The following is a 14,138-nucleotide window of genomic DNA, read 5'->3' on the forward strand; positions in this document are numbered from 1 at the left end:
TGGTTGGGCCTGGTGTGGCGTGGACAGGTTCTACTTTTTAATTAGAAGAGGCCGACTCTGGGGAGATTCAAATGTAATATTGATGTATCCTTATTGTCAATTTTAAATAGAGTTGGCACCGGAATATGCATCCGTGACGAACTTGGTCAATTTGGGCTTGCAAAGACAGAATGGATTACCCTTCTTTGTGGAGTGGAAGTTGGTGAAGCTCTTGGTGAGTATATGTCCCTTGATATCCCTAAATCGATGATCTAAATGCAATTTCAATGTGAATGTTTATTCATAACTTGAAATGCAATTGGACATGACCCTTGATGCAATGACTATACAATGTTTTTTTTCATAATGTCAAATTGAATATATGTCTCTTTAAAACTCTAAATTGAATATATATGTCTCTTTGCATAATGGTTTTGTGCCTTGGTGACCATAGATGCGAAAATTGAATTCATAACTTGATATGCATGTCAAGACGACCCTTGATATAGTGACTATATGATGCTTTTTTAATAATGATAAATTGATACGATGGCATTGGTAGTATGCTTTGGTTACCTTATATGCAAAATTGATTGTAAGTCCCTTGATGACTTTAAATGCAAAATTCTATATTTAAGCCTTGATAACCGATTGTTGGCCTAAATGCAATATCATTATTAATGTTTATTCGTAATTTAAAATGCACATTGAGATGACCCTTGATGCAATGATTATACCAGACATTGTTAATAAATCGGGGTGATGGTAGTGTACTAGTGTGCCTTGGTAACCATAGATGTGAAAATTGAACATGTCTTTGATGATTGAATGCAAAATTTTGATATTTGAGCTTTCATTCTCAGAATTGGCGGCCTAATTGCAATTTTATTATATTGTTTATTCATAACTTGAAATGTAATTTGAGATTACCCCTGCTTCAAATTTCTACCGTAGATAATGAAATGATTTTGAAAATATAATTGTTCCTTTTGATTTTGAGAAGCTTTAATAGATGACAAACATAAATTCTACAAAGATTGTATCAAGAAACAAATGGTGTAATTCAGAATGCTTGTTTGAAATTTCTACCATGGCTGAGCAAGTGATTTTAAAAATATAATCGTTGCTTTTAATTTTGAGATGGTAGACATGATTCATTTTTAAAGAGATTTCAACATGCCAATTAGTGTAGAAAACTTGAATTATTAATCTACATTGGTTAACCTTCAAATAATTTTATCAAGGGTGAAAAATGTGAAAAGAGAAAGAGCTTATTGAAAATTTTAATGACTTGGAGGTGGGAGTTGGTGCTGTGATGTCAACATTTGTCACTTTGTTGGCTTGTTGCATACTTCACTATGAACTTGTTGGAACAAAATTGATTTAAAAATGTTTGCCCCTAAATCTATTAAGGTTTTGATGATAACAAAGTATTAATAAACAATTGGAAGGATTAAAAATTTAATTCAAGTGTGCAGAACTTAGCTCCAGATAAGCTCTGAAGAAAGCTCAGAAGACAAATATTCAGAAGTTCGCAAGCACTCAGAAGATAATGGTCTTCAGAAGTTACAAGCAACAGAAGATGAACTCATCAGAACTTCTTAAAGTCTGACCTTCATCAAACTCTGAAGATCTTCTTGAAGTCTGTGAAGATTCTCTTTTGTAGGTCAACTCTCCTACCAATGAAGAAAAGGACCTCTCAACCTTGATCAGAACAGCTACTTGCATTTTGTCTGTCCACAATGGAGAACGTGGGTTATCAGACTTATTAGCTGAATAAGGAAAGTCTTCTCTGCACATGGTCAAAGTTACTGAAACTCTTACTCTGTTTTGGAAACGACCAAACTGCATCAAGACAAGTTGCTTGAAGACAAAAGGATATCTTCTTCAACGGTCATCTTTGCAACGACTCTTTATCAGTCCTATATATACTAGAAGAATCAGTTGCAAAGTAATCAACAATCTTACACGCACTCGAACAAACTCTGATTTGCGAATACAAGCTTTGAACCTCTGAACTAGTGTTTTTAACTCTTAGTCCAAATACTTTGTACTCATTGTATTTGCTTATTAAGGTTCTCTTAAGAGCAGTTGTATTCTTTAAACAACTTTATTATCTCTGTTATTTGAGAAGTCTTAAGCTTGTGTGCTTAAGTGAGAAGTCTTAAGCTTGTGTGCTTGAGCATTGTTGTGAAGTCTCTTGCTTGTGTGCTTGAGCATTTGTAATCTTGTGTGATTATAGTGAAATCCCTTTGAAGTGCAAGGGGACTGGACTACTCTCGTTTTGTGAGAGGAACCGGTATAAATTGCTTGTGTGATCTCTCTCTTATCTTGTTTTATTTGTGTTACTTATCCGCTGTTGTTGTAGTTAAGTTAAGAACTTTGAAAAAGTTTTAACTTGGCTTCTTGCTTGATTTCTTCTTCAGCTGGTATTCATTCAAATTGATCTCTTTGTTATATTTGTTGTTCTTTTTCATAACAAAATTTAGGTTATGGATTTCGAAGCTTGGTGGAGCAACGTCAAATTATCCGATTTAGCTTCATAATTTTGGGGTGAGTCTGTGTTTGGCAATGGAGAGTGAATGAGACCTGTTTTAATCCCTTTTATTTTGTGAGTCAAGATTACACTTATCAGCTCACCCCAAATTAATGCAATAAGATGAAATTGTGCAATGATATTCTTGGAATATCACTTGAATATATGGTAATGGATTAAAGTGGGTGCACAATCAGAACAAGTCTCAACATTTGCCTATTGCCTATCACTTTTAAATAAATTCTTATACTAAGACATAGCCATAGTCCAAAAGTGTTTACTGTTCGGAAGATATCTAAGGGATTTGATTATACTATTACTGCTCATGATAGAACAAGAATAACTTAAACTAATGACGAAGTAACTAGTGAATGAATACTTTGTAGCTGTGCTGAGGAACAACCTTCCGAAACATAGCCAGAATTTGATCAAAGTACAGTGGGAGTTGAACCAAGGCATAAAAGGACACAGGCAAACATGTTGCAGCATATATGGGATAAACTGCAAATCTCAGCATGCTAAACAATAAAGAAATGCCCTGCACAAAATGAGACTAACACAGATGCTATAGATGTGAAGAGTGTAGTCAACCCTGTATGAAGCTGTCTTGGTAAGTCAACAACAAAATCCTTTTCTTCAAACCGAGATGATGTCAAAAGAAACAAAACAAGGGTTGTGACAGAGGAGCAAAGTGCAACAAGTGATCATGTTACAGCATAGAGTTTGAAAGCAGGCTGTTTTAGCAATAGTGGTATACCAGGATTTTGATCAGGACCACCTGGAATTCCTGTTGAGGTTGTGAATGCAACAATTGCTGCTACCACTGAGCATGATTCTGAGGTTTTGGTGAGCCATTTGCTACCTTCTTTTACTAGTTGTCTGTGTGTCTGTCAATGAAGACTTGCTTTGCTGTTTTCTCATCATTATTATAACGTTCATAGAAATTAGGTGGCATGGAGTTCTTAACAAGCTCAAAAAACACAAACATCAAGAATAGACACAATATTATACTGCATGTTATATTGTTGTTTGAGCAACAATATAAATAATAACTCAAACTAGGGCCACTCATAGTTCGATTCACAATGGAAACCGTACCAAACCGAACCCTTATAACAGTTCGGTAAAAATAAACTGAACCGTTAATAGTTTGTAACTGAACTGGTATACAGGTTTGGTTCACCGGTACTGTAGTTTTAAACCGAACTAGAACTATCTTTACAAATTGTACTCTTTCAAACCGAACTGATTCTTTGTGAGCTGAATTGAACAAACTGCTATTATTAACTCATAAACTGAATTAATCCGTTAAATTGCACCGAACTGCGATAGATAGTTCACAAACTGAACTGAACTGGTTCAATTTGCGAACTTTCATTGGCATAACCCTGAACTTATACAATGTACAATGTTCGGCTATTTCAACATTGTACAATGTTCGGCTAACCCTGAACTTATACAAAAATAATATAACTTTATTTTTTATCTTTTGTTATAGAAATAACTTATACATAAGCACTTATCATATTAAACACTTATACAATAAATTGCATATTAAGTTGTTTATCCAAACAAGACTTCGATGTTTCTTATTTTGGGCTATTCTTTTGTGAATGTCGTATTTTGATGGACTCTTAGCTAAAATATAGACTTAACTTAAGTATATTAGGTTTTTTTTTTTAAAAAAAATCTTAATTTTGTTCGGAAACAATGTAATACGGGCAACTTATGACATAAAACATGGACACTCCTCACATTATACGTATCGTGATGTCGAACACATGTGGGTGTCCAACACCAGCACTTACAATTACATTGAATTATATCATTTTTTAAATTTTATTATTAATGTCGACATATCAGTGTCAATGTTGTGTCCGATGTCCTTGCTTCATAAGTTAACTCACAACCTAATTCCTTTCCAATATTATTCCTAACCATTGGTCTGAAGCTCAAAGCTGGAAAATAATCAAAATATGTCACTGTTTTGGAGTAAGCTAAAAGGTTTCATGATGAATGAATTAGGGAAAAATAAAAATATGAGTAATTGTTTTCTGAATTTTATTAATACAATATACATTCCTTCGTGAGTTCTTAAGTAATGCTTTAATAAGCATGAAGTAAATCTTATTATTTTCTCCTCTCTCGTTAGCCTCTTAAAGACAGTCTAAACATTATTCCAATTTTAGCTAGATCCTTTCATGCATGTCACTAAAGTTGATTACAATAGTTGATAGATCTAACAGAATTTGCATTTTCTTGTTGATAGATCTAACAGAATTTGCATTTTCTTTCCCCTGCACATAGTTCATGTTTTAAAGTTTTCAAAATCATTCATCAAATATTGCATTATTGCAAGTGAATGTTCAAAGACCACCTGAGGAGATTTGAACTTCCCTAAACTAGCACCTAAAAAGTGTCATTTTCGAAGAAAAGTAAACAGACTGAGGATTTTTTTTTTAAGGTATAATCTATTTTGGATACTTAATTGGTCTTGTCATTTGAGTTTGTCCAAGTTCTTAATACTGTATTATATTTGCAATACTTGACGCAATAAAATTGACTCAAGAATTCAAATTAGATTTTATGACACTTGAGTAAAGCTCAACATCTATCTATCTAGTTCAGCTTGAGCTTAAGGGTCCGTTTGGTTCGGGGGTTTTGGAGGGGAGGGGAGGGGAGGTGATATTTTCAATTTTTTATGTTTGGTTCAATTTTTTAGGAGGGGAGGTGAGGGAAGGGGAGGGATTCAAAACACATTTTAGACCACTTTTTGCTTCCCCCAAATTGGGGGGATTTGGAGGGGAGGGGAGACATTAAATGTTATTACAATTTTAATTATGTTGACATAATTATCCTTATATTTATTTTTAAATACCAAAATCATCCTTACTTGATTTTTAATGTTGCTAACTTGCTATTTTTTTGTGTCAAAAATAAAATTTGCTACTTTTTTATTATAAAAAGAGAACTTGCTATTTGTTTAGGTTTTTGCTTACGTTAATTATTATTCACTCACACAGACATATATAATTTGTTTTCATTATTTTTTTTTGGATTCGTTGATATTTCTTATTTCCACACAATTTTCAATTTGTTGCATCTAATATACAATTTGTCATATAATTGTTTTGCCTACGTTTATATTTTGTTACGTGTGATTAATTTGTTTTATATAACTTTTTGTCTTTGCCTATTACGTTAAATGTATATATATAATTTTTTTTATAAGATTAAATTTTAAATTTTTGTGTGCAGTTTAATTTTTATAAATTATTTATTAGATTCAATCAACCATCAAGATAAAAAAAAAAAATTAACATCAACAAATAATTACATTTGTGGAGTTTCGAGTCTATTGAGTTCTTATATTTAAATATTTATAAAGTGAATAATTTTAAAATTATGAGACTCTTATAAATAATAAGGATAAAAAAGTAATTTAATTATATCATCCCTCCCCTCCCCTCGTGAACCAAACATATTTGCAATTAAAATCTCCCTCCCCCCCTCCCCTTCCCTCTTTTGAACCAAACACATCTGCAATTAAATTTTTTCCCTCCCCTCCCCTTCCCTCCCCTCCCCTCTATAAAAATCCCTCCCCTCCCCTTCTACTCTTTTGAACCAAACAGACCCTAAGGTAAATACTTTCTTATCACAATTATCCAGAGAATGCATTCATAATTGTAGAGGCCAAGAAACAAAGGTGTGGACCATTCTACCTATTGTGTGTTGTGTGACTCCACTTTAGAGCCTGTGGAGCAAACACAATAAAATGCTTTGGGAAGGTGAAGTCACACAAGTAAACCAGATTGTTAACAAAAATTTCCATACTTGATCTGATGGGAACAATCATATGGTGCAATAAGCCTTGGAGATTAGAGTTGTCAGAAACAACAATCCTGCAGGCTGTAACTGCTTGGGAGGCACTAACAAATCATACGGTGAGGTGTAACAGTGACACTTAATTTCTCCAGAAACTGTAAATTTCCGGTTTGGCTTACTGTTAACGCGACAAAGCTGGTGTGTGTTTTAGCAGCACATATGATGACTATCCTTATGTGTATGGATGCTATGGAAGGTGAGGCTCTGGTACAGAGCTTCATTTAGTGCATGTCATTTTTTAGGTGGATAGTAAAGGGATTGTAGACAAGTTTCCTAATTCTTTATCATTCCCTAACTCATCTACCCAGACACCAAACCATCCTTATATCTCCCGAGTTTCCTAATTCTTTATTTGATGTTTTTTATCTTTGGTCCATCTTCCACGAATGTCGTATTTTGATGGACTCTTAACCTAATTACATTTGAAATACCCTTTTGAATTGCTTCAACATTTTCAATGAAATAACATAATAAAAGCTTACTCAACAAAGTAGATTAAATTTTTCCCCTTGCACGAACACAAACAAACACACCGAACACAACATAACCACTAATACGTCAACGCTGATAGCATAATTCAATATAGTGTCGAACATTGATGCGTGTCCGACACCGGGGCGCCACACCTACTTCGAAGAGTGTATGTGTTTCATAACTTTTCCATGGTTTAACATTATTACAATAAGTAGTAAATGAATTTAAACAGCATTGGGAAAGCAAAGACTAATAAGCACTCAAACTAGCCATACCCATAATAACATTATAGCTTTTCAAGTAAAATATGGCTACTACACTAGCATGAAAATTCAAAATGAAAACCTTATATCCTCAAATTGGTCAGAAAAAACTAAAACAAACTCATCTAGAAAACACAGCAAAAAGCAATCCAGCAGACAAACCAAGAATACAAAGAAAAGAAACCCCTTTAACCCTAACAAACAAAACATTCAACTGTTTAGCAACTTGAAGTGTAAGTGTAAGAATCTGCAACCTACCTTGTTCCTCCATTTTCTTAAAGAAATGCATTGGCTTCAAACTTTGACGTAACATAAAAGCCAAAGAAAAAGGAAAAGCAAAAGCCAAAAAGCTTTGAACAGAAACCTCAGTAATTGGTGAAGATTTGGTTATGTATGTTATCCAACCTCCAACACCAAGCTGAACAAGACCCATTAAAGCAATAACTCTGCTTAATCCATAAATGTTCTTCATCATCCCTTCAAGAACATCTCTTGTCTCATTAGCAAGTGGTGATAAATCTCTTTCTACTGTTGGTTCTTCAATTTCTTGGTGTTTGAAATTTGGATTTTCACTTGGGTATGGGCTTGAGTTTGAATCTTTTTCTGATGATGATAAAAACTTGGGTTTTGTGAAATGAAGAAAAGGGTTGTTAAAAATTGAAACTTTGTGTGATGAAAAGGGATATAGATTGAGATGTGAAGTGGGCTTTGAAGGGGTTGTTAATTGAGAGAAAAAGTGTGGAAAAGAAGAAGAAGATGGGTTGTGGGTTATGGATTGAAAGATTGGAAATTGACAAGGTTTTAGGATTGAAGAAGTTAGCCTTAATCTTCTTGAAATGATGGCGGCCATTAGAGTACAGTACGATGATGATTTGAGAGACGGCGGCGGCGACAAGAGGAACAGCTTATGAACTGTCGTGCGTCTCGTCTCGTGTTCTGTTTGTTTAGTAGCATAGCATTCGAACATGGATCCTCGGCAGCATAACTCACTGCAGCCATATCTGCTGCAATACTTTAGCCGCACGATCAATGTTCCGCTTCCTTATATATAGCATTGGATGAGAAACATCATTACAATACTGCTTCCTTTTTTTTTCTTTTAAAACTTGGTATCCGGCTTTAGAACCCACTAATCTAAGGGAACCAATCTCACCGCTCACTTGCGGGGGCCCATTTAAAGCCACAATACCGCTTCCTTATATATACATTGGATGATCAAAATCATGATTTTCTAGTATATTTTCATAAGTTAAGGGAATAAATTACATTAACTAAAATAATTTAAACCAGCATATTGATTGGTTTTAAGTAGAGCTGAATGGGCCGGCCCGCCAAGCCCAATTTTTTCCCGGGCTCAGGCTTTGAAAATCATAGCCCGGATTATTTTCAAATTTTTTAGTCCGGCCCGACAAAACCCGATTAAAATATGGGCTGGCCCGAAACGGCGCGCGCGGCCCGCAAGCCCAAAAAAATTAAAAAAATAAAATAAAATATAAATATAAATAATTTGTTTTGGATGATTTGAAATTAGTTTGTAATATAAATTATAAAACACTGTCTGCTACTTAAGTATAACAGATGAGTAAAAATAGGGCAGCCAAGAAACTCGTAGGTAGCGGATGAGTAAAAATAGGACGCGCGAGAAACTCGTACGTAGTGGATGAATAAAAATAGGGCGCGCGAGAAACTCGTACGTAGCAGATGAGTAAAAATAAGACGCGCGAGAAAGTCGTAGGTAGCGGATGAGTAAAAATATGACGCACGAGAAACTCGTAAGTAGCGGATGCGTAAAAATAGGGCGCGAGAAACTCGTATGTAGTGGATGAGTAAAATAGGGCGCACGAGAAACTCGTACGTAGTGGATGAATAAAAATAGGGCGCGCGAGAAACTCGTACGTAGCGGATGAGTAAAAATAGGGCGCGCGAGAAAGTCGTAGGATGAGTAAAAATATGACGCGCGAGAAACTCGTAGGTAGTCGATGAGTAAAAATAGGGCGCGCGAGAAACTCGTAAATAGGGGATGAGTAAAAGTACAGCGTGCGAGAATTATTATATATATATATATATATATATATATATATATATATATATATATATATATATATATATATATATAAAAGGCCATTTATGAATGGAATATTGATGGCTTAAATGATAAACAAATCATTGATATGATACACAGAATAATTATGTATTCATCTATTTGTAAACAACAGGATAATTCTGATAGCTCTATAGCGTCGTTTATAACAACTGGATTTGTTGGCCAATTGAGAGGTTGGTGGGATCATTATCTCACTGATGCTCAGAAGAGAGAAATTCTCTCTCATAAAAAGCTTATAAAAACTGAAACATCAAGTAGTAATACTACTATCACTACTACTGGAGAAGAAGACGCAGTTTATACTCTATGTCTCTCTATTCTTCAACATTTTGTAGGGACTAATATACCCATTGCTGAGAAATTGCAAACATTATTGCAAAATCTTAGATGCCCATCTTTAACTCATTTTAGATGGTATAAAGATATTTTTTTATCTAGAGTTTTTCAATTAAAAAATCCCAACTCTATGCATTGGAAATCAAAATTTGTAGATGGTTTGCCTCATCTTTTTGCTGAAAGAATAAGACAAACTCTTAGAAATAATAATGATGGAATAAATATTAATTATTCTGATTTAACTTATGGCCAAATTATTAGTACATGTATTAATGAAGGTTTATCTTTATGTAATGACATAAAACTTAAAAATCAACTTAAAAAACAGAAATTAACTGAAAAACACCAAATAGGTGAATTTTGCGAGCAATTCGCTTTTGATCTAGAAAACCCTCCTGAGAGCAGGAAGAAGGGTAAAATAGATAGGGTAAGACCTTATAAAGGTAGAAGGAAAGATCTATCAGATACTTATAAGTATTCATACAAGAAAAAACGTAGGAAAAATTATTCTAAACCAAAACATAAGGATTATACTCCTAATTTTAGCAGGAAAAGAAAAGCTAAAAAGCTTGACATAACTTGCCACAAATGTGGAAAGGTTGGTCATTATGCCAATCAATGTAGGACTAAAAAAGCCCTAAATGATATTGAGGATGAAGAACTTAGAAATCAATTAGAAAAGGTTCTTCTTATTAATTCTGAGTCTGAAGTAGAATCCTCTGAAGATGAGGTTAGCTATAGCTCTTCTTCAGACACATCTGATAACAATAGTTGTCAATGTAATGAACTAAGTTATTGGAAATCCATAGTAGAGATGAATGGTCTAAATGTTTTGACCAGTGAACAGGATGAAGCCTTAAAAGCTTTAGAATCTATCCCAGATGATAATTTGAGAAGAAAATTAATAGAAACCTTAATAAGGGATAATCTCAGAGGAAAAGCTCCTTTAATTAAAGAAGCCCCTTATCAGCTTAGCGAAGTCTTATCTAGGTTTCGTCAATCTAATGAACGTGAAACTCCTGTTTCTATAAATGATTTAAAAAGAGAAATAAATCTTTTAAAATCTGAAATTTCCTATATTAAGAACAACAACGATGTTTTAGCTAAAAGAATTAGTTTATTAGAAAATTCTAATAAAATAGGAAATATTGTTTCTGATAATGACAGTCCATCACCTAGCAATAGCTATCTTAGCCTCCTTGAAAGGGTTACATCACAAAAATGGTTTGTTAAGATAACTCTTGTTATTAACAAAAGTTTTATCCTTGAAAATGAGGTTGCCCTAGTCGATAGTGGTGCAGACCTTAACTGCATTCAGGAAGGAATAATTCCAACAAAATATTTTGTTAAAACTACCCAATCTTTGACTCAGGCAGGAGGAGACAAACTCCAAGTTAATTATAAACTATCTAATGCCTATATTTGTAACAAAAATATTTGTTTACCAACCCATTTTATCTTAGTAAAAAATTTAACTCATAGGATTATATTAGGTACTCCTTTTTTACATAATATTATGCCTATTGTTAATATTGATCAAAAGGGAATTACTACTTTTATAAAGGATCAAAAAATTATTTTTGAATTCATAACAGATCCACAAACTAGAATGTTAAATGAAGTAAAAGATATTCTTTTGAAAAAAGAAAAACAATTATGTTTTTTAAAAGAAGAAATTAGTGTGCTTAATATTAATGAGCAACTTGAAACTTATGATATTAAAAAGAAAATTAAGTCTTTAGAACAGGATTTTACTACGGAAATCTGTAATGATCTCCCAAATGCTTTTTGGGATAGGAAGAAACATGTTGTTTCTCTACCTTATATAGACGACTTTAATGAAAGTCAGATTCCTACTAAAGCTAGGCCAGCTCAAATGAACAATGATTACTTAAATTTATGTAAAAAAGAAATACAATCTCTTTTAGACAAAGGTTTAGTTAGACACTCTAAGTCTCCTTGGAGTTGTACTGCTTTTTATGTTAATAAGGCCGCTGAGAAGGAACGAGGCGTTCCTAGATTGGTAATCAATTATAAACCTCTTAATAAGGTTTTAAAATGGATTAGGTATCCAATTCCTAATAAAAAAGATTTATTAGATAGGTTAAATGATGCTTTAATTTTTTCAAAATTTGATATGAAATCAGGGTACTGGCAAATCCAGATATCTGAGGATGATAAGTACAAAACAGCTTTTACTGTACCTTTTGGACAGTTCGAATGGAATGTACTTCCTTTTGGATTGAAAAATGCTCCTTCTGAATTTCAGAAAATTATGAATGATATTTTTAATCCATATTCTGAATTTATAATAGTTTATATTGATGATGTTTTAGTATTCTCTAAAACAGTTGATCAACACATAAAACATTTAAAGATATTTAAAAATGTTGTTAAACACAATGGTTTAGTTTTATCAGCTACTAAAATGAAAATATTTCAAACTAAAGTTAGATTTCTTGGTCATATGATTGACCAAGGAACTATTATTCCTATAGAAAGAAGTATTGAATTTGCTTCAAAATTTCCTGATATCATGCTAGACAAGACTCAATTACAGAGATTTTTAGGAAGTTTGAATTATATTTCAGACTATTATAAAAATTTATCCAGTGATACTGCCATTCTTTATAATAGGCTTAAAAATAAGCCTGATCCATGGACAGATGCTCATACTAGGGCAGTCCAGAGAATTAAAACTAGGGTTAAATGTCTTCCATGTTTGTCTCTGGCAAATCCTAAGTTCTTTAAAATTGTAGAAACTGATGCTTCCAATATTGGTTATGGAGGGATACTAAAACAAGTTAGTCCTGATACTAATAAAGAAGTTTTGGTTAGATTTACCTCTGGTAAATGGAACCAAACTCAGTCGAAATATTCGACTATTAAAAAAGAAATGCTTTCTATTATTAAATGTATTTCTAAATTTCAAAGTGATTTATTAAATCAAAAATTTCTTTTAAGAATTGATTGTAGCTCTGCTAAATCAATCATAGAAAAGGATGTAAAAACCCTTGTAGCAAAACATATTTTTGCTAGTTGGCAGGCCCAATTATCTGCTTTTGAATTTGATATTCAATATATTAAAGGAGAAAATAATTCTCTTGCTGACTACTTAACCCGTGAATTTTTGCAGGGTGATGACAACCCCTTATAGGGGAAGAGGCCGAGGCCGCGGATTTGGCCGTGGTATTGGTAGTGGAAGAGGAGGTAACAATATGTTGCCTTACCAAGAATCTAATATTTCCCTAATAGGGGATTGGACCACAGTGGGAAAACTCAGGCAATTGCCTGCCCCACCTAAGAAGGAAGACCAACCTTCTTCATCTTCAAAAAAGATAATATCTTACAAAGATATAATGGTAAATGAATCCAAGGAACAAGCATCCGAATATTTTGAAAATCCTATCACTGAAAAAATAATTCACATTGATGACGAAGATTTGTCATTAACCCGTAATGACGGATGGTCAATCAAAACAAGATATCTAGAATCCAGAGGATATGCTGGACTTTATGGCAAATCAAGGCCAAATTTAGAAATTTTGCTAACAGTTACTGAATCAGTAACTATAACACATTATTACCAGAATAATAACCCAGAAAGTTTTATAAACTTTAGTAAATGTCACATAAATAAAATATTATTACCAAGAGAATGGGGTCTAAATCCAAACGGAGAAAAAGCAATAAAAATTGCTGAGGATAAATACATCTACTTTAATTATTGGGATTATATCCAGGCTTTTACCCAAGCTTTTTATTATCAAAATCCGAAAAACAAACATTCTTGGTTTTTCTCGATAAATCCAGAGATTGTGGATAAACCCATACCAAATTGGTTTTTTAATTGGTGGATCAAATTTGGTCCTTCTTTAAAAATCTTACCTAAGGAAGTAGGAGAATTATATACTCCGTGGTGTGAGAATAGCTCTTTAATATCAAAAATAGCTTCCAATAAACTTATTACAGGACAATGTCCCTGTTTATTCTTCATTAAATTTCAAATTCCATGGATATGGAGATGGACAGTAACCATATCCAAAGATAAATTTAATATCCCCATTTTAGAAAGAAATTTCTTTTACAAATGGTGGACCAAGATGAGTTCTGAAGATATTCAGGATTTAATATCCAGGGTAAAAATTGTTATCAATAAGGATAAAGCCACAGGCACAAAAGATCATAGCCACCAGTACTCTATGGCTGATTTAAAAGATTATTTTCAAAGGAAATATCCTAAAGAATCAGAAGAAGAAGTCATGGTCAGAATTTTGGATCATATGAAAACCCAGTTTTTCAATACTTTTCCCTCAACAGTAAAAGGAGATGATATGTCTACCTCTTCCCAAGGATCCGTTGGTCAAAATATGTTTGAAGGTTTAGCTGGAGAATCTCAGCCAGATGATGAACCTACCGAGGAAGATTTCTGGGATGCCATGATTCAGTCAATAAAAACCAAGAAAGACAAGAGCCAGTAAAAATAAATTAACTGGCCAAAAAGTTAATCATAATTTAGCAGAACCTTGTTGTCGGCCAAAGAAGACAAATAGGTCTTTAT

At 33.3% G+C, this 14,138-nt stretch overlaps 1 protein-coding gene and 1 pseudogene across 1 annotated transcript; both read right to left on the reverse strand.

Annotated features, from left to right (window-relative positions):
• Positions 1–2,443: 2,443 nt before the first annotated feature.
• LOC123898541 lies at positions 2,444–3,896 on the reverse strand (annotated as a pseudogene).
• A 3,048-nt stretch (positions 3,897–6,944) lies between these two features.
• Positions 6,945–8,177, reverse strand: LOC123898540. Its single transcript, XM_045949524.1, has one exon. The coding sequence runs from the start codon at positions 8,102–8,104 to the stop codon at positions 7,259–7,261; it is 846 nt and encodes a 281-aa protein (XP_045805480.1). The 5' UTR covers positions 8,105–8,177; the 3' UTR covers positions 6,945–7,258.
• Between the last annotated feature and the right edge of the window lie 5,961 nt (positions 8,178–14,138).

The sequence above is a fragment of the Trifolium pratense genome, linkage group LG7, assembly GCF_020283565.1.
Source record: "Trifolium pratense cultivar HEN17-A07 linkage group LG7, ARS_RC_1.1, whole genome shotgun sequence".
Taxonomy (NCBI): domain Eukaryota; kingdom Viridiplantae; phylum Streptophyta; class Magnoliopsida; order Fabales; family Fabaceae; genus Trifolium; species Trifolium pratense.